The sequence below is a fragment of the Dreissena polymorpha genome, unplaced genomic scaffold, assembly GCF_020536995.1.
Source record: "Dreissena polymorpha isolate Duluth1 unplaced genomic scaffold, UMN_Dpol_1.0 chrUn020, whole genome shotgun sequence".
NCBI lineage: Eukaryota > Metazoa > Mollusca > Bivalvia > Myida > Dreissenidae > Dreissena > Dreissena polymorpha.
In genome coordinates, this window is record NW_026273334.1 from 310,414 (window position 1) to 331,243 (window position 20,830).

General features: G+C 33.6%; 1 protein-coding gene across 2 annotated transcripts in view; it reads right to left on the reverse strand.

Moving 5' to 3' along the window:
- The window catches only part of LOC127863616 (pyruvate dehydrogenase (acetyl-transferring) kinase isozyme 2, mitochondrial-like), a 29,962-nt gene extending 19,559 nt beyond the window's left edge, over nucleotides 1-10,403 (reverse strand). Inside the window, exons 1-3 of one of the 2 annotated variants that reach the window (XM_052403223.1) lie at nucleotides 10,116-10,403; nucleotides 2,552-2,693; nucleotides 1,719-1,790 (exon numbers count right to left, since the gene is read on the reverse strand). In XM_052403223.1, the coding sequence (XP_052259183.1) occupies nucleotides 1,719-1,790; nucleotides 2,552-2,693; nucleotides 10,116-10,218 (317 nt within the window). In that variant the 5' untranslated portion in view covers nucleotides 10,219-10,403. Of the gene's footprint in view, nucleotides 1-1,718; nucleotides 1,791-2,551; nucleotides 2,694-9,519; nucleotides 9,866-10,115 lie in introns of those variants that run through there. The other variant, XM_052403222.1, reaches the window with a different exon arrangement.
- Between the last annotated feature and the right edge of the window lie 10,427 nt (nucleotides 10,404-20,830).

A 20,830-nucleotide genomic window follows, 5' to 3' on the forward strand; every position in this document is an offset into this window, starting at 1 on the left:
ATTGCAATCACTTTTTGTATGCCCCCATTGTTTCAATACACAACAAAAGACTTAAACAGTAGTACATGGTGTCACAGTAATATTTTTTCTCTCAAAACAGTTATGTCCTTACAGCCTTCATGTTGATATCTAAAACAATTACTGACTAAATTTATTTCAAAATACGATTTTTTTTTAACTCATTATAAGGAAATAATAAATTTTTACAAAAAGAAGAAAATAAGCTGATTTTATTTTTAATATGTCTAAAAAACAACCTGGTATTCAAAACTAAAAAAAATATTTTGGCTTAAGTAGAACAGAACCTTGGAAAGTAGATTGGTTACAAAGTACAAGTACTGAACCTTGTCCATTGCTTATCTAGGCTGACCTAAAACAGTGTGATCACAGTTTTCACAATCAAAAGAAAGCATAACTAATCTTTGTACATGTATGTATATCTTTCAACTTTTGACCATCATTTACAAATCAAAACATAGATGCAGAAACACAATTTTGATAATTTGATCAATTGTATGATGTGTAACAATGTGTTAAATCTTTCTATAGTATTTATATCCTTCTTGGCCAGGGTCAATTTATAATATTGCGCTTCATATTGCAATACGTATATATTGCCATAACTTAGCAATTTATAACAAAATAATATAATAGGAAACTAGAAATAAGTCTGAAAGACACGGATGACCCCCTATATTTCACATGACACAGAAATGCGTCTTGTTTGATGAATAATGAGAACAGTTGATGCAGAATGTATGTGCAAGTCCTTGTAACAGTTGCTACACATAAAGCCTATTTCATATACATTTATGTGACACTGACCTTTAAGAAATTATGTAGATTTGGACAAAGCACTACAAAGAAATAGAACTAACAGTCACTTATATCATAAAAGGACAATAAGCAGACATCAAGTTAAAATTGGACCTTGAAGCAACCAACGTGGTTGTTTAATTTGCCACATCATCCAGATATAATGATTATGTGTGCCAAGTTAGTGTCAATCCATGCAGGGGCACAAACTTCAAGTGTCTACTTTGACCTTCACCTTCAAGTGAGCAAAATTGTTGTTCATTTGTCTCAATTATTTCAAAATCCAATCATGCACAACAATGTATTGGCAGGATATGAAAATGTACTTTCACTGAAGAAATATAAGGAAAATGTAAAAAGTATCCATTCTGACCTTGACCTTTAAGGTTGCCATATTGTTGTGGCACGACATATTGTCTTGATATGATGATTATTTGCGCCAATTTATTTGAAATTCCATAATTTATGACAAAATTATGAGGCCTACATGAATATGTGCTTTCACAATATACATATAATGAATAAGCAAACACCCCAAGTGTCCAGTGTGACCTTAAAGCAAGCTTAGTGGTTGTGTCAAGGGTCATGTTGTCTTGATTTGATTATCATTTTATAAACATTTATTTCAACATCTCATCAAGAACTACAAAGTTAAATTAAAAGCCAGACATGCAATGTCCAATACCAACAAACACACGGACTGGGGTTACACTATATATGCCCTTCCAATATTATCATGGCTTGGGCATAAAACCTCAAACTTAAAAAATATGCATATTTCTTACATAAAATAAGCAAATGACAAAACCACATTAATTTAATTCCAATACAGCGCTATTTTACCAAGTGACAGCTGTTTTACTAAAGCTGTCTGGGTTTTTTCCCTCAAATCTTACACATACCTTGCTAATGTTGGTTTGTCCTTGACATTGAGCTTCTCAAACTCGGTGATTTCCAGGAAACTTTGTTGATACCTGCAATACATAAAATCAGGCTTGGCTTATATGTTCTAGTTGAAGTACTTAAAAGACTTACATAAAGTATCCCTTGCAATGACTCTGTGCTGGAAATTGTAAAAGAATTGCGCAATCTTAGTTGTCTGATTTAACTATTACTTAAAACACTTTATTGGTGCATGAAGGCATGAATGTAGGAAGGACTTATTGTACAGCTATGCTATAGAGTAAGGCCAAAGCTTAAGCTGTTTAAAGTTTCTCTGTATATTTCTTTAACATTTAAAAGCATTAACACACATGTAATAAGCTGACTGCATGTTAAGTTCTATACAGTTACTGGTATGTTTTTGCATTTTGTGCTAAAATAAAATTGTTAATTCAATACAATTTAAAAACATAAATATTCCAAAATAATACCTGATAATCTCTCTATACCATACCATAGACAAAAGGAAAAAACACACACTATTCTAGCAAAATGAAAATGGCTGTATGCAACCAGCATAGAACTAGAACAGCTATGAGTCTGTTCATGTTTTATTCAGTTTGCTGCTCATCAATACCTTAGGGTTGGAAACGAAGCCTACTAGAAACAGAAACAACATGAACATCAAACAACACAACTGTCACCTCTGCAGGTTGTCCACAAACTAAACCAAGCTCTACAGCAGGACGACCTCCAGGTAACCAGAACACTGCACAAGGTAGTTTTTATTTTTATTTTTGCTCTTATTTACAGGAGCAAAAACAAACGGTTACCAAATAGAAATATTGATTACCAGTTTTTCACCATGGCGACCGAGCCCCGTTGCTGGAAGATGACTGGTAGAAGGTTGAACTCCTTCATGATGTTGGCGAGACGCACCAGTAGCTCATCTCGCAGGAACTCAAATGATGATTCTTCTGTACCAGTCTTGGAGCCTAGAAAAAAAAGACATAGAAATCAAGAAATGTATTATTCTATGATGATTATAATTATTTACACCAATTCAATCAAGAGAAAATTTCTCTTTAGCATAATTATATTTTCTGTTGAAATATAGCAGGAAACTTACAACAAGAATCTGTGGGTGAAGGGAGAGGGGTTCTTCCCATTTTAGCCCCACCCTTCTAAATTATGTGGTCAAATTCCGTTTTAATGCAACAAACTTTTAAAATTTGTTACACCATTTTGTGTCCATTTTTCCTTTGTCAATACAAGTGTTATTACAGACACATCAAACTTGTTTTTATTTCCAATTGAATATTTTATAGAATAACATGCAGTTTTACTTGATATTTATACTAAATTATTTTTGTATTAACGAACAGACCAAAAAGCATATAGGCTGCATAGATGATTGTATATTACTACTTTACTTAATTACTTTTCAAGTGAAAACAGCAAATAAAGTCACTTAAAGTGTGCAACGTTTATCATACTGCAATTTTTTAACAAAAGAAATACCCCTGTCCCTTTTCAGACACCTGGCCCCTGTTTAGGCCCCCCAGGCATTTTCTTACTAAATACATAGCTGGATAAGTACACCATCAGGCCCAATGTTTTGCTGCTGCTAGTTTACCAAGAACTAATAGCCATTTAACCCTTTACCACTTGTATATGTATTTTAACGCATTTGTAGTCCCTTAGAAAGTTACATTTAATTAAAGACCTTTGTCTTACTAGATCTAAGTTTTAAAGGTTTCAGTTCCAACCCTTAGCTACTAATGAGAAGCAAACAGCATAAAACCTGAACAGACTGCAAGTTACTCACAGGCTGTTCTGGTTTTATGCTGTTTGCATATAGCCATTTTCACTTAGCTTTTAAGTGGGAAAGGGTTAAAGTAAATATGAGAATTATGATCAAGGTTAAGGTTTAAGTGTTGTGGTTAAATAGTGAAAGGACATAATTGTTAAACAACTGTGAATCACAAAGATGTACATGTAGCTAGCAGTGTTGGTGATTAAAATTTGGTAAAATCTACTTAAACAAATACTGGAGACATAAAGACTAAAAAGAATTGCCTTAATCAAAATGTCATCCTGATTGTTTCTAATAAAATAGTTGTGTATTGGGTTATTTTTTTTCTCATATAAATAGTCAATTTGTTATTCTGTTAACATTGCACAAGTCCCTTTAATAGACCTTTAACAGCTGATCAAATGCATGCTTCAGCAACAGCAAAAAATGTGTTTAATGACATCTTTGCCAGTTAACTAGGACACTAGTCCTTTTTAATCTGTTTCTCTTAATCTTTGACCCGTTATTTGTTTAACTAACTCAAGGCCAGACTATAAGAAGGACAAGATAACCCAGAACAAGATAACCCAATACCAATTTAGACATGACATCACATGTGATTATCATCATACACATTTAGTTTAAGTCCAAAGGAATCTGTGAACTTGATCCCTGACACACTTGCCATGATTGAAATTTCAAATTTACCTCTAGATAACTCTAGAAAAAAAACGTAACAACAGCAGTCCTTACACAGCAAACTGTACCATTCTGCTTTAAAAGTTTGATAGTACAATGTAGTTTCAAGGCTTTTTTTCCTTCTTTAGCAAGGGCCTTATATAGGCCCCTTCCCCAAAGAGAAAGGCCCTTTCCTCTTCTTTGAAATGATGCAATTTTCCCCAAATTTCAAACTTACTTTGGGAAATTTCTTCCCTTTTTCAGTTTTGTCTATATTTTTCCCACAAATGAAAGGCCAGGCACTTTCCCCAAATCAAGAAAAAAAGCCTCTGAGTTTTCTATCAGTTACCTAATTAAAAATAATTAATTAGAAATAATTTAAGCTAAATATTTGTAGTACCATAGTTAGGGATTTAGCTAGAAAATGAATGGCAAGGTGTCCCTCCGTTCCATGTAATGCTCCACCCTTTTAACATATGTTCTATCCTTTTTTTATCCCTCTATCATTATTTGTGAGCGTTAGCTCACAAATAATGTAGAGACAATTTTGCGAATCAGTATGGGCTTAACTACGCTAGGAACCGTAACCCGTGACTGCCTGTATGGATAACTGCAGTAAAATTAAGCAGACAACGAATGCTTAGGAGCGTCTACTCTAACCACGGCATCTGCCTGTTTATAGTTCCCACTGGTATACTACATAGTGTGTATGTATTCAAAAGTATTTAACAGCTTGTAAGACAACGTTGGCCAGTCTAGTGTTTATCATTGAAATCTGTACATATTGGCTGCTTTCAGGGAAAACAGGGCTTAATGCATGTCAAATAAGATTAGCCTGTGCACACTGATTAGCTGTATCAATGATTTGAAAAAAAAAACACATCTCGACCTGTGTGCTTTAAGACACATATAAATTTGAATTGGTTGTGGTCATTTTAAACTTGCGATGTAAAAAGCTGTATAACATAATTTTGAAGACTGAGTTGCGTCTAAGATTACATAACAGCAAACAAATTCAGTGTCTTCAGCGCTTTGATTTTTCTATGTTCTCGTTTATTGGCTATTGACAATTTTATACAGTAACAAACAGTTACTGTTTTATGTGTAATATACGCTGAATGGATGCTTGAAAATAAGAACTTAAGCGGAAACAACAATTATGTAACTAACAATATATTAAATTTACCAATTACTATGCACCAATTAACACGATTAAATTAAAGACCAAGTTTGATCCTTCTTAATTTAATTACCAGTACAACACATAATGCCTGGTATCATACACGTGGGTACTGGCACTATGCTGTGAACACAGTGGGCCACACTCTAAGCAGTAATAATTGACACACCTATTGGACAGCAAAACTGCAATAAGCAAGTTCTCAGTCAGCAGATCACAGATAAAGATGGTAGACCAAGATACTGAGAGGAAGACTATCTGGAGAAGCCAGACATACTTCAAACTAGGCTAAGGACAAACATTGAAAGTTCAGATGACCTTATTTATATCAAAGTCAACAGGAATGCAATTGTGACTTAAACTTATATGTAGTTTAACTAGAACTCTGATACATGTACATTTATATGCAGTCATATGTTAGTTCTAATCAATGCTTAGGCATTACCAATTGAATAAAGCAAATCAATACAGAAAACATTTGTTGTAAAATGTAACAGATGATAAACACCACTATTTTAAAGGAAGGTTGAATATGATGTGATACATATTGCATAATCCAGATGTTTGCTAATTGGCAAGAAATTTACTTGTAACACATTTACAATAGATAAAAGGAAAACTTGTTATACACAATCAGAAATATCATAAAAGTTATATAAAGGTAAAATCTACTTGTCATGTCAATACCTTTTTTCTGGCCAATACAGGTGGTATATTTGAAATAACAGACAGTAGAATTCAGGACTAATCTTTGTGAAAACATTCTCTATGGATAAATGTATCTTGTTCAGGACTTCTCCTGGCATATCCAAAGGTCATTGAAACGAACCTGTTCGTAAGGCAAAATGGTTAAAAAATGAATTCCCAATTTGATTTTTTTTTAAACAAGTGTCTTATGATTATGATATCTCAATTTTATTTCAATTACATCTAAAAGATATTTAACTATAATATATATGATATTTTTCCTATTTGAATTATTATAATGATTTATATTAAATTAGTTTTTTGAAAATCAGCGAATTTTGGGGGCTAAATTCCAAATCCTGAAATTGCATTCTCCCATAATAGCCAGGCAAAGACCTGTTGTTTTTTTCAACAGTCACACAATTCGCAATTGATGGTTCAACATTAAGATGTTTTGAATTAGAGTTGTTAATAATAGAAGGAAAGATTTAGGTTGTAAAATCCATTTAACTGATATCTTTATTTTAAGTAGATCTATATTTATGTTATATTTCTGTGTTATGTAAGTTTGTTTGATCAACAATAATTTAAAATTATAAATCAAGCAATAATTTTTTTTTCATACCGGTACATGTACTTCTTAATAGTAAACTAACACTAAAATACATGTACTTCTTAGTAAACTAACACTAAAATTCCCCAAAATAACGGGAATGTTTCATTTTCTCAAAATCAGTTTAGGAATACATGTATGATCTAAACCATGAAATTGGGAATCTCACCAGATATTAGTGTGAATGTGATTTTATGTACCAGGGGTAGCTGATAATCGTATGGGTGATCTGATTTGACAAATGAAACACACTTTGACTTATTGGATAATTTTAAGTTAACAAGATGTGTTTGTGAAACACAATGTCCCCCTATATGATGTTTGACATTGTAGGATGACCTTGACCTTGTGAAGGATGACCTTGACCTTGACCTTTCACCACTCAAAATGTGCAGCTCCATGAGATACACATGCATGCCAAATATCAAGTTGCTATCTTCAATATTGCAAAAGTATTCATAAAATAAGCGATTTGGGCCACATATATTTGACCTCTGACCTTGAAGGATGACCTTGACCTTTCACCACTCAAAATGAGCAGCTCCATGAGATGCACATGCATGCCAAATATCAAGTTGCTATCTTCAATATTGCAAAAGTATTAATAAAATGAGCGATTTTGGCCACATATAATTGACCTCTGACCTTGAAGGATGACCTTGACCTTTCACCACTCAAATGTGCAGCTCCATGAGATACACATGCATGCCAAATATCAAGTTGCTATCTTCAATATTGCAAAAGTATTCATAAAATGAGCGCTTTTGGCCACATATATTTGACCTCTGACCTTGAAGGATGACCTTGACCTTTCACCACTCAAAATGTGCAGCTTCATGAGATACACATGCATGCCAAATATGAAGTTGCTATCTTCAATATAGCAAAAGTTATTGCAAAATGTTAAAGTTGGCGCAAACAGACAGATCAACAGACCAACAGACAGACCAACAAACAAACAGGGCAAAAACAATATGTCCCCCACTACTATAGTGGGGGACATAAAAATTTCAAGGTAAACTACAATAGTATATATGAAATAGAAAGAGTGACAAATGGACATTACAAACTAAATTCACTAAACAGGTGTTGTTTCATCAATAAGATAAAAAGGGCACTAGGATATTGTGTATATGTACACATTCTACATCAACGTCACTGTCAGACATCATTTTGATTGTATAACTTTAATTGGGCTCCACAAAACAAGCCATTGCCTAATACAAGAATGTTAAGGGAGGTATTTTATAACAAAGCTGTAGTAACTGCACAATTAACAAATGTGGCAAAACGTACATTAGCCATATAAATAAATCAAAGTATTATAAATACATGGAATACATGTAACATATTGTAAATGATGTAAACATAAACCATTCTAAGTGTCACCTTAAAACGCATGATGAGTCCAAACATTGAGGCATTCACCTATATAGATAACAGATGCACTTAACCTTTATCTAAAATTCGCTAAAAATGGCAGTATATGACAAAGTTCCAATATCACGAATCCAACCGGTTTCCCACTTAATACATATACTTTATACATTAAAGAATTTCTTGTTTACACAGAGTACTAACAGTAATAGCCAGTTATCTATGATATCAACAGGTACCGGTAATAGGTAAACAGTTACTGCTTGGAAATTAAACACATGCAAAATTTAGAAAATTATCTGGGATTTTGATAAATAAACAAAAATTTAATTCCTGTAACTTTAATCTGTTTTTGCATTATTGCCGTTCAAGGCATAAACAGGCCATTTGTGTACTATTTCACGAACAAGGGATAATAAATTGTGTAAACTTTGTTCCATATAATATATGAACCTGCAAACCCTATATAAAAGGACTTTATACATGTAAGTGTACAATTCTAATTTAATTCGGATGTCTTGGTTGAGTCCAAGGGGATGTATATCAAAATACATCATTTTGATATTGCTTCCAGTTTTCTCAACATACACAGCCATGCAACTGTGTAACTTAATCAACATCTGCTTGAAAGGAGAAATATTAATTGCTAAAAATAATCTTATGTCTTTATAAAAAGGGGAAATACTTGATGTGCCTCTTAAAGTTTGTATTAAGACTTGATGAAAAATAATCATCCTATATATGCTGTGAAATGGATTTTTACAAACAAAATTTCATAGAAAAAAAGCAAGAACTCTAGTTTACTCAGTCTGACCTGTCCCACATTATAACTTTTAAGATTAGTATGGTTCATTACATTGAAAGTTTGGTACATATTAGATGACAAGTTTAATCTATATCACTCCTACTGGCCCAGTTGATGAATAAGGACTCAACGCCATTATCAATACTTCACCTGTCACCATGCAGAATAGAAGGCAACAATATAAAGCACCTTTTACAACAATAATCTTTTATGTTGCACATTCTTGTTATATTTTTAATATTTTTAATAAATAGCGGAAATTAGGTTGCTGGTAAAATTAATTATACCTTGTAACAATTGGCTTTTTATTTAAACTTAATGCTGACATATGACTAGCTTGCACTTATTATTATTAGTAAAACATTTAATTACAATGGCAAACATGTGAGTTTCAGCACATGTCTATTCCTTTTAGAAAGCACAGGCAGCAGTAACATAAATTTAAATTTGCCCCCTCCCCAGGGACCCTACCCCCCCCCCCAATAGGCATATAGTGCGTTTCATACATTGTGTATATATATTACTTATGCGAAGGTTAGGGGGGGGGGGTAGGGTCCCGGGGGGGGGGGTAGGGTCCCGGGGGGGGGGGGGGGGGGGGGGGCAAATTTATGATACTGCTGTCTGTGTTAGAAAGCAGTGTAAATTCTTCACACTTAAAAGAAGACAAATTAAAAGAAGTCTCTTACCAAACTCAGATAGTTCATTCAAAGAAAGAGGTGCTGGATTGTAAATAGCATATTCATCATATTTGTCACAAAATACTTTGGACATGCCATGTTTGATAAAATGATCATCATTAGATGATGATGCAAATCTGACATTTTGTTTACGTGAGTGACAAGTTAACGACGTTGTGATTGAAAACAAATCATTTGGAGCAACTTTTAACACATGTGTTCGCTTCCAAAAGGCTCTAAAATTTAACACCAATGGTCGGAACATGTTGCCAATTCTCTGACATACACAAAACACTAATTGTTTTTCTTATTGGGTAAACTTCTTTGTACACCGGAAGCCGATCGGAAGCATATGGCCTTCACCTTATTTGTATAATAATATAACCAACCGTCAACTTTCACTTTCGAATATAAGGAAAAACGACATAACAATCTTAGAAGTAACACATTTTACCAATATATAATAGTGGAACAGTCATTATCTTAACTAAATGCACATGATATCAATATTTCTTCATTTTCATACAATAGTATTTAAGTTGAAACAAGGTTCAGTAACTGTAACGAACTGAGATGCGTTAAGTTATCAATAAATCGATTCATACCGAAGTCTAGAAGCGTATCCATTGATAAAGATGAAGGGTTGTACTTTGAATAACGCTCCACCATTTTGGCAACTTGTTGACACAAAAGCCTGCTGATCCGCATTTTTATCCGATTGTTTAATACGTGCACAAGAAATCTTTAAATGAAAGATAGTTTGTTATGCCTCCATTACACTCTGCGTAGTGTAAACATAATGATTATATGACGCAACATCATAAGAAGCCTGCTATTGGTTGTCTATTTGGGGATGTCAGACTGCGTTCCGACATTAAGATACATTTTACCATTAAATTGGGTTTCAATTCTAACCGGTCTGATTTGTTTAAACCAAATAAATCCAGTTTGTATTTGTTTGTTTAAGTCAGCTGACATGTGAGTCTGCACTTGCGCGTTAATCAGTGCATTTACTGACATGTTCAACTGTATTATATTTATAGTGGAAAAAGTTTAATGACAAAGCCTACTTCTAACCGACTTTTTTCGATCGCACTTATTTAGATGCTGAACTTCAAAATTTACCTTATGTTTCTGTACAGATCTAATCAAAGACGTATCAATAATATTCTTATATGATAGACCTCTGATCTAACGGCTATTCTAAGTGACTTGTTAATAGTTAGGTGAAATGACGACTTATAATAAAGTAATTGCCATGGATTTGACAAAGAATATACATGTATGATAAAAAAAAGTGAAAATACTGTTAGTTAGTTCATGAACAGTCGAGGCATCATTCGAGGTCGGTAAAATAATATCAGCGTCTGTACAGTTACCCCCTTCCTCAATATTTTGGCAAATACGCGTAGTTCTAGCATAAGGGTTTATAATTTGCAGCCCTTCATTAAAGACAGCGTGGCGCAGCGACAAGCACATCGTGTTCTGCGAAAAAAGGGCTCGAGTTCTAATTCCGCTGAGTCAATATTTCTTTGTTAAACCTTTTCTACCTGATATAATTAGTAAAGACGATTCAATAGCTAGGGTCATGGTGGATCATACACGTTGAGACTTTTCTAACGCAATTTTTTTTCAAACTTGGATATCTCAGTTATGAGTAAAGATTTTTCGAATTTATTTATGTGTTCATAGAGTAAAAAACCCACTGAGAATGGTGAAATTGAATACAATTAGAACTACCTGTATATCGCGTTTCAATTTAACTTCCCTCTTGCATAATGCTGAAACCACATCTTCCACACGTGCTAAAGCGTCCGATCGTCATGGACGAATAATTTTATCGTGAGCTTGCAAAGAACGTACCGGTAGTCAAATGATAACTCATCATCCCCTGTAAACTTTAAAATCAAAATGTTTCCTCGTGATTTAGATATTCAAGTATGGAAAATGTTGCGTTAGAAAAGTCTCCAAGTGTAGTAGAACGTTTCTATGGGGCGGTCACTTTTGCATTCGACAATAATTATCATGTTTTTATATCGGTGCATGTACAATGTTCTCAATAAAAAAATGCAGTTTAAGTTTTGTTTTACATATGCAAGACGCGTGGAATAAAAACTGATGCCTTGACATTAGGCGTGATGCGTATACATTGGCTAAGCTAATACAATTAGATGCATATGGAAATTAGTTATGTACATGCTGCAGCATATATAACGTAACGCGGTTTTAAAATGACTTAACTGCAGTTACACACTTTACATACAATTCTGCATGAAATAAATACAACTGATTCAAACTATATCTAAATGCTATTGCTATTTTCTGGCCTTCGCGTGTTCAGTTTATAACATGTTTTTGTTTATTTGCTGATGTTTTTCCCAAAATGTCATCGTTTTTAAATACAGATACAAAGGCAATAAAATGACATAGAACCAGAGCCAGGTTATACTTAAATTCGGTCAAGCACTGTGTGTACTTTAATTCGGTCAAGAATTGTGTGTACTGTATTTGGTACATAAACATGAAATTTGTTTGTTTGTTATTCGTTCTATTCTGATCACATGGCGGCCTATAAAACAAACTCTGGATTCTATTACAGTATTTATATCGCACCTTTGATCGAATTTCCATGACCGTCAAATAAACCGACCGTATTTTCTACATTTGGTCTCACCATATCAGGAGGCATTTACTGTAATATCCAGATGGGCAGTTTTGTATATGGCGGCCTATAAAACAAACTCTGGATTCTATTACAGTATTTATATCGCACCTTTGATCGAATTTCCATGACCGTCAAATAAACCGACCGTATTTTCTACATGTGGTCTTAAAGGGGCCTTTTCACAGATTTTGGCATTTTTTTAAATTATTCATTAAATGCTTTATATTGATAAATGTAAACATTGGATCATAAAAGCTCCAGTAAAAAATCAAGAAAAAAAATAAAAAAGGAAAAGAACATTGCTCGGAGCAGGTTTCGAACCAGTGACCCCTGGAGTCCTGCCAGAGTCCTGAAGTAAAAACGCTTTAGCCTACTGAGCTATTCCGCCGAGTACACATTTTTGACGTATTTTATACTTTATATAAGCAATCTTCGTAGTTTCACAAAATTTAACGACAAAAACAGAACTCTCCAAATTATTCAATCGTTTCGCGTTGCAACGCTTTATAATTGTTAGGTTTTAAAATCGTCAAAAGATGCATATAATGGCTATATTAGAACATGGTTAATGTTCAGTATTACTGTTTCCTCACAAATATCATAACTAAAACGAAAACTTACGAATCTGAAACAACTTTTTTCAATTTTGTCAATTTACCAAAGCGTGAAAAGATCCCTTTACCATATCAGGAGGCATTTACTGTAATATCCAGATGGGCAGTTTTGTATCGACAGTTATTGTTTAAGTTAAACTTATATCTCAAACTAAATGAACATATATTAACAGTAATTTATTTAATTGTTATTAAACCTGCATACTGTACATTAATATTATATTATCGAATTTGTTACCAATTTACCAAATAAAAATATGAAAAAGCGTAGCCCGAGGGCCCTCAGCATGTACATTGTAAACGCATTATGATTTTCATTCGAAACGTTAAAACATACTTCTTGTATTCTTCAGAATTACTCTTGAATCGGGAAACATGCTTTTTCCACTGATAATTGTATTTATACCAAGGGAGATAAACAGGCTCGCCAGCTGCTAGTAGTATCATCTTCATTCTATCTACCCACAGTGATTACCCCTGCTTTTGCCAACAATTTTCTAATTGTTAAATAACAAATGTTTTTGAAATTTTTATTTACTAAAAACATGTAATGTAAAGAATTAAATGTATATTCTTCTATATTAGAATGGACAGGTGAATTCGGACCCCGATGTTTCGGGATAGGAGTGCAATTACAAATGTGTGCGTGTGCTTTTCTTTTTAGAATCCGAACCCAATCAGGCATTATTCACATTAACACGCCGGGTATGCGAATACTTCGTTTACGGATGGCACTTCACTTACAGAGAACAACAAACGCCACGCGCGAGAGGTGAGTTCTTCAGCTTTTTTTGTATTTATGTTCTGTTTATTTGGTTTTTAGACACAGAACATTGTTTGGGTGATTAATGGTATATTACTTCGTATTGCGAAGAAAGAAATTCTCGAAAACGGTGAATTATTAAAAAAAACACGATAAAAGTCCATCGATAATCAGCATGAATTGAATTATCAGTACATATTTAAACAAAATAAACATACTTGGAAATAAATCAAGAACGTGCTTACAATTCGAAATAAAAGATCAATATATCCAGTAATGTTACAACATGTTACATTTTAGTTTACTAATGTATTTGAGAAAATTCAAATGTCGCATGCACATTTTTCATCTGCACTTCGTTTACCGATCATCTAAAAAACAATGGCACTTCGTTTCCCGACATCTAGACACTTTTTTCCAGATATAACACACTCGTTTTTTGTGAATCAAAAATGCAGAATTCGCTGTGGAATACTGTTAAAGTAAGCAGGCAATAAATAAAAATGTATGTACTTAGTACGCAAATAAAAAACGAATTACCGAAGCATGTTCTTATCCCTTTGAAATATGATTATGATTTGGTATAAATGTGAAAGATAAATGTTAAACAAATTGGATATGTCTTATGAGTAAAATCTATATGGCCATATATTTTAAATTACGTTCTAAGCGGTTGATCTAAAGCATTTATCTTTATGTCCAAATGAAGGTACTAAGGCTATTTACTTATATATTAGATAGCATGTCATGAATAATCACTCTGCTTAAACTGCCTCTCAGAGATTAATATCAGCAGCGATGCAGGTTCGAAATTCTATTGGAACTTTTTGGCTCAATGCCAATAAACGAAAATAGCAATAAAAGAACGGGCGGGGTTGATATAATCACACGACAGTGGTGTAAAAATTATGCATATCCGTCTTTGTTTTTAATATAAACACAACACATGCTGCATATGAAGTTCTATCCAATATAGCACCCTAAACTTCGTTTGTGGGGGTATACTAAGTACTGACTCCATAATATGACATTTAAACATTTTATGTACGCATTCCTTTTTTCCAGAATCAGTTGTTTTTACGATTTAATTTTAACCGTGATTCTTAAAACTCAACCAATACAGTGATTTAGGGTCAGGTGAATCGCACTTCGAGCAAACGTTAGCGTTGCGTAAAGGGAATTGCTCCCTATAAGAAGGGCTTCCATTCTCTTTTTAATTTTGTTGCAACGCATAAGTATCGTCTTGATGATGCGATTCAAATAAGCACAACCGACATAGGATTTTATGAAGAACAAATGTGTATTTGCCTCATAAAGACCCCTTCACTACCGTTATCTAGAGCCCTGCTATAAGTAAAATTAAACACGATTGTGTTGATCCGCATTATCCGTACACATTTATTTAATAATAAATATTATCTTATTTGAAAATTGCAATTATAATAAACATAGTATAAATTAATAGTAATGTGATTTTTGAAAAATATATTTTCAAATGTTTCGTATGAATAGCCATAATATAAATAAATGCATTTAAGATAGAAGATAAAACTCAGTTATTAGAGTGCCCGCTTTGTTGAAAGTCTCCGTAATCTGAAGTGCCCTTTATCGGTAAACAAAGTGGCTTCAACTTTATGTATGCCACCTATAACAACATGCACTATCTTTGTTTATATTTCATTGAATGCTATCAAAATTTCAGTATTTGAAGTACAGTGATTACTCTACATGCTGGAATATCAAACAATTTCTTGCAATAATTCTAAGTAGTTTTATTTTGTTAAAATGTTTGCTGTTCATTCAGTTTATGCTGTTTTCCGATCGAATTTTCTATTTTTTGGGCAAAACTGTACCATTCTTCCGTGAAATTGTGTATTCCCAATACAAAAGGATACACCATTTATCAACTCGACCATGTGTCTTGTCTTAAAAACTAATCTTTAGAATATAACTTTAAATAAAACAGAGGAACTTACCTCTAGCGCGTGGCGTTTGTTGTTCTCTGTTAGTGAAGTGCCATCCGTAAACGAAGTATTCGCATACCCGGCGTGATTAAGTGATTATGTTTTCGACATTCAGTTTATCTGCTCATCAACGGTATCGAATTACAAAGCACTGAATGTTGATGACCTCTACATTATACTGTAGGTTGATTACATGTACCTACCGCTGTAGGTTGGTGACCTTTGTATGTGGATAGAGGGCCCGTTTGTGCGTCAGACAAAAATTGTGGTTGCTATGGCTACATATGCTATTGTTTCATATATACATGAACAACTCAAAACTCAAACATGCGATAACTAACAAATATTGTTATGTGGACAAAGGTCCATGCTGTACATATACGCACGTTTTTTTTTTCAGTTTTTTTTGTGTTTGTTCATCCGTCGGCCCGTCCAAAACATCTGAATCTTGCGATAAAAAAAATAAACATTACTAAAGCTAAATTGATGAAAAAAAGTATGTGGATTGAGGGGCATATGGAGAATATTAGAAATGCACGTCATTTCATTTTTGTTCGTCTGTCCGTCCAAAAAATATGGATCCGGTAATATCTCAAACAATACTTCACCACGTTGATGCAACTCAGCTTGTTAATAGAGCCATATGAGAAATGCAAATGCACGCATTATTTGATTGTTTCGTCAGACCGAACTGTGATTGACTTGATTACAGGAATTTGTAATTACTAAAATCTGGATCATGCCATTACTTACAAATAACTGAAATTGATTAAAAGCGTAATGTGGATAGAGGGCCATATGGGGGACATGCATGTTATTCCATTTTTGTCTTTACATTCGTTTGTCCGTCGAAAGATCTAAATCCTGCAATAACGCAAAAAGTTTATGAAGCTCAGCAAGTAGAGAGCCACATGGGAATGAACAAATTATTTTTTTATCAGACTAAAAGTGTGGTTGTCATGGGTACAGAAATAAGTGAAAACTATCAACCTATGCGCCTCTTCGTTTATTCTCCGACGATCGGCATGTTTTGGCCAATACTTAACGGTTAAGTGGCTTAAATAAGGTTCATTTTAATTATCTAGCATAGAAATTTTAATTGTATTTGAGAACGATAGTTTATTGTGTTTCGTTCTTCATCGGCAATTCTGTCGGTATTGTTTATGGGGTAGTTTAAGAAAATATGGCCAAATTACTTTAATACTGGTATATATTTTCGGTCATGTTATTAATAATTATTCGTTTGTGTCCTGTATCTTGTACACAAACATGAAATGAGCATTTGATTATTCAATCTGTTCTGTCTACAGTGTATCTAAAAAAATTATTGTTTACAAGTGCACGTACGTTCTATTCATTTAAATACATTATAGCTTACAACTGCACGGACGTTCTAAAAGACTGCCGTAACATGCTATCCAAGAGTCTTGTTTATAAAATAATTACCCGTCTGACTGTACCTACAGGCTACACTGTACACATAAACATGGCCTTTAAAGGGATCTTTTCACGCTTTGGTAAATTGAAAAAATTGAAAAAAGTTGTTTCAGATTCGCACATTTTCGTTTTAGTTATGATATTTGTAAGGAAACAGTAATACTGAACATTTACCATGGTCTAATATAGCCATTATATGCATCTTTTGACGATTTTAAAACCTAAAAATTATAAAGCGTTGCAACGCGAAACGATTGAATAATTTGGAGAGTTCTGTTTTTGTCGTTAAATTTTGTGAAACTACGAAGATTGCTTATATAACGTATTAAATACCGTCAAGTATGTGTACTCGGCGGAATAGCTCAGTAGGCTAAAGCGTTTTTACTTCAGGACTCTGGCAGGACTCCAGGGGTCACTGGTTCGAAACCTGCTCCGGGCAATGTTTTTTCCTTTTTTTAATTTTATTCTTGATTTTTTACTGGAGCTTTTACGATCCAATGTTTACAGTTATCAATATAAAGCATTTAATGAATAAGTTAAAAAATGCCAAAATCTGTGAAAAGGCCCCTTTAAATAGACCGACCGATTTTCCCCACAAATCTGCTAATAAATCAAAGTTGATGGTCAAGAAGGTTACAGCGACACAAAATGATTCAAATTAGTCCAATTTTTTATATGTGCCTCCATTTTCTTCATATTGTAACGACAAATAATTACGGTATCGTTAACGTACCTGGAATGTGATTAAATTGTCTAACAACGCTTATAAAAACTTAGAATACTAAATTTTCGGCACCAAAAACATATCGAACAATTGTACCAAGCGGATTGATTAAATAAAGATTGCAACTATTTTAAGAAAAATTCTTCAAACATTTTTGATAAACAATCAATTTTACTTCAATAAGTGTGTTAATTTAATTATACGAATTCATACCAAGGGAGATAATCAGGCAAACTAATCTATCCAGTATGTCATCTCAGTGATTTCCCATGCTACAAGACAGCCAGTGATCGCGAATAAATGGATATTCTAAAAGAAGTATTTCATTTTTAGGGGAATTTGAACTTAATTTAAGAAGGGAAATTCATACTCCCTTTAGCAGGGGAATTGGACCGAAATTCGGCCTAAAATTAGCCCTACAAACGAATTGCCACAGGGTGGCGACAAATTTGATTCCGGTTGCATGAATTGAAAATAGTTGTTTGATGACCGCCATACGAGATAACATTCAAGATACCGAACCTCTTTCCCTTGCGGTTTCAGTGGAAAAGACGTAAACATTTCCACTACATACACATACGAGAAAGTAGTAACCCCATTTGCAAGGCCAAATTTGACATTAGAAGAATGATTTGAACACACTTTGTGGAAGACCATCATACGATGTTTCGTGCAATATATGTCACAGACATGGAGTTTGTCATTTAAGATTTTAAAGTCATTTAGCTATATAAATCAATATAAATCATATGATCCCCGGATAGTGGCGATTTTGGACCTTAGAAGCTTGACCTGAACAAACTTAGAAGAGGACCAATAGACGATGTTACACATCAGAGAATATTTTTTTAAGTTTTCATATTTAAAACCTTTTTTATCTTTGGTTACCAATATATGCAATGGACCTTAACATTTTGAACAGTTTTTGAGAGTTTCATCAAAACTTGCTTTGCAGTTGAGAAGAAGAAGTCGATAGAATAAAAAGTTAACGCGCGCTCGCACGACGGACAATACAGTATCCTAAATATCCACATTAGCACTATGTACTCAGGTGAGCTAACAAATACTGGATATAACATCAATATAGATCAGTATTACTTTCAATGTGAGCTGTAAGTTGTTTTATTAATTCTCGTGATCGCTTCAATCGGTTATGCACGATCATCTTGACAACACGATTATAGGTTTCTTTACGTCTTACATGTGTAATACATGACTACCATATATTTTTCAACGTGAGTTGCTCTTTGCATGAATTATATATTAAGCCAATAATGAATCTTTCATTATGTAATGTATGTACTTGTATATTAATCACGGGATAATAAAATGCTTACTATATTTATAAAAAATAATAATATGTAATATGAGTTTGATATTATCCCCCGCCGATGTCCGTAGGATATAGTTTTTGCATTGTCCGTACGTCTGTCACAAACGTCTGGCACACAATTGTTCAGGATAATATCTCAGAAACTATAAGATTTCACTATGAAACTTTGTGGGTGTAAATATATCAATGAGGAGTAGTACCATGCACAAGAATCGTAACCCTCTACTTTCTTAAGAGAAAGTTTCGGATGAAGTTTGTCAGTCACAAAGTCTGACAAATCTTTCAGGGCAATATTTCAGACACTATATCTTTCAACATGAAACTTCATAGGTCTATAAATCGTATTGAAGACAAGTGCCATGCACAAGAAACATAACCTTACACTTTATTATATAAGAGTCATTGCCCTTGGTAATTTTTTGTAAGATTTCCACCCATCTTCATAGGAGTATATCTATACACGAGTAGAAGTGCCATGCACAGGACCATGACCCAACACTTTCTTGCCAATGAGTTATTGCCCTTTGTTGTGTTTGTGCTATGCTCATCTGTCATAAACTTGTCAGTGCTATATCTAAAAAACTATGTACAATTTCATGGGTGAAAAGATTTTAATGAGAAAAAAGTGCCATGTACAAGAACTATAACCCTAAATTGTTTTTAAATGCGCGATATTGCCGTTTGTTGTTTTTGTATAATGTCCGTCTGTCACAAACCTTTCGGGGCTTTATCTCAGTATTGGTGACAGATTTCATCATGAAACTTCATGGATGTAGAGTGAATTTCCATGCATAGGAACCATAACCCTCCTCTTTCTTAAATAAGACCTATTCCCCTCTGTTGTTTTGTATCGTGTAACTTTACATGGCTATATCTCACACACTATACACGATTTCAACATGAAACTTTATGGTTTTATATATCTCAATAAGAACTGCAATTCATACAAAAGATTTTCATACATCGTATCCATCAATAAACGAAATTTATTCGGGGGGGGGATGATATCAATTCAACGAATGTGCTTTTTTGTTATCACAACCACTAGTTTTATAATTATTTATAGGACGTTAAGTGAATATTGCACCCAATCTAAGTCTAATTATCATAACAGATATGCCTAATGAACTTTAAATGATATGTGTGTGATGATGCTCAGCTTTTGATGAAGTGATTTACACGAAAAACAAACGGATTGAGTTTAATCGATAGCCATGAATGCCTCTGAAATTATTATCATGTTTACTTAGTAAATGCTCATATTTTTATAACATGACTAGTAGACCTTTATTTCTCAATAGTCTTGACTTCATTTCAGGAATATAGTAATATAAAATGAATTAATAATTTTTAGAAACATTTATACCTTGTATGTTCAAACGCAATTTTCATGTTCAATTATATAATTATTTAGAATAAAATTTTCAGGCGTTATTTGTGCTTAAAAAGATACAAGAAATTTAAATAAAAATAGGTTTAACAAAATGCAAGGACTGTAATGCTCGTGTACATGCTTTTATCTCATAAAGTTCCCCGCGCACATGCGTGTTTCAAGTCAAGTAGATTCAAGTGCCCTGCATGGAAGGGCCTATTTAGCCTTCCACACTTACAAGTGTAATTTAGGAACGAAATTCTGTCGGTTGAAAATACATACCAGTAAAGTGTTACGTGAACATGAAACTCGTTGATTTTCGTCTAAATAAAAAGCCAACAACAGGTAATTGTAGTTAATTTAGATATCAAACAATGCAATTTTTTATGACATCGTATGAGAGGCGACGAACTTTTATTTCCGGTAATCATCGTCGCCTTAAAAACGT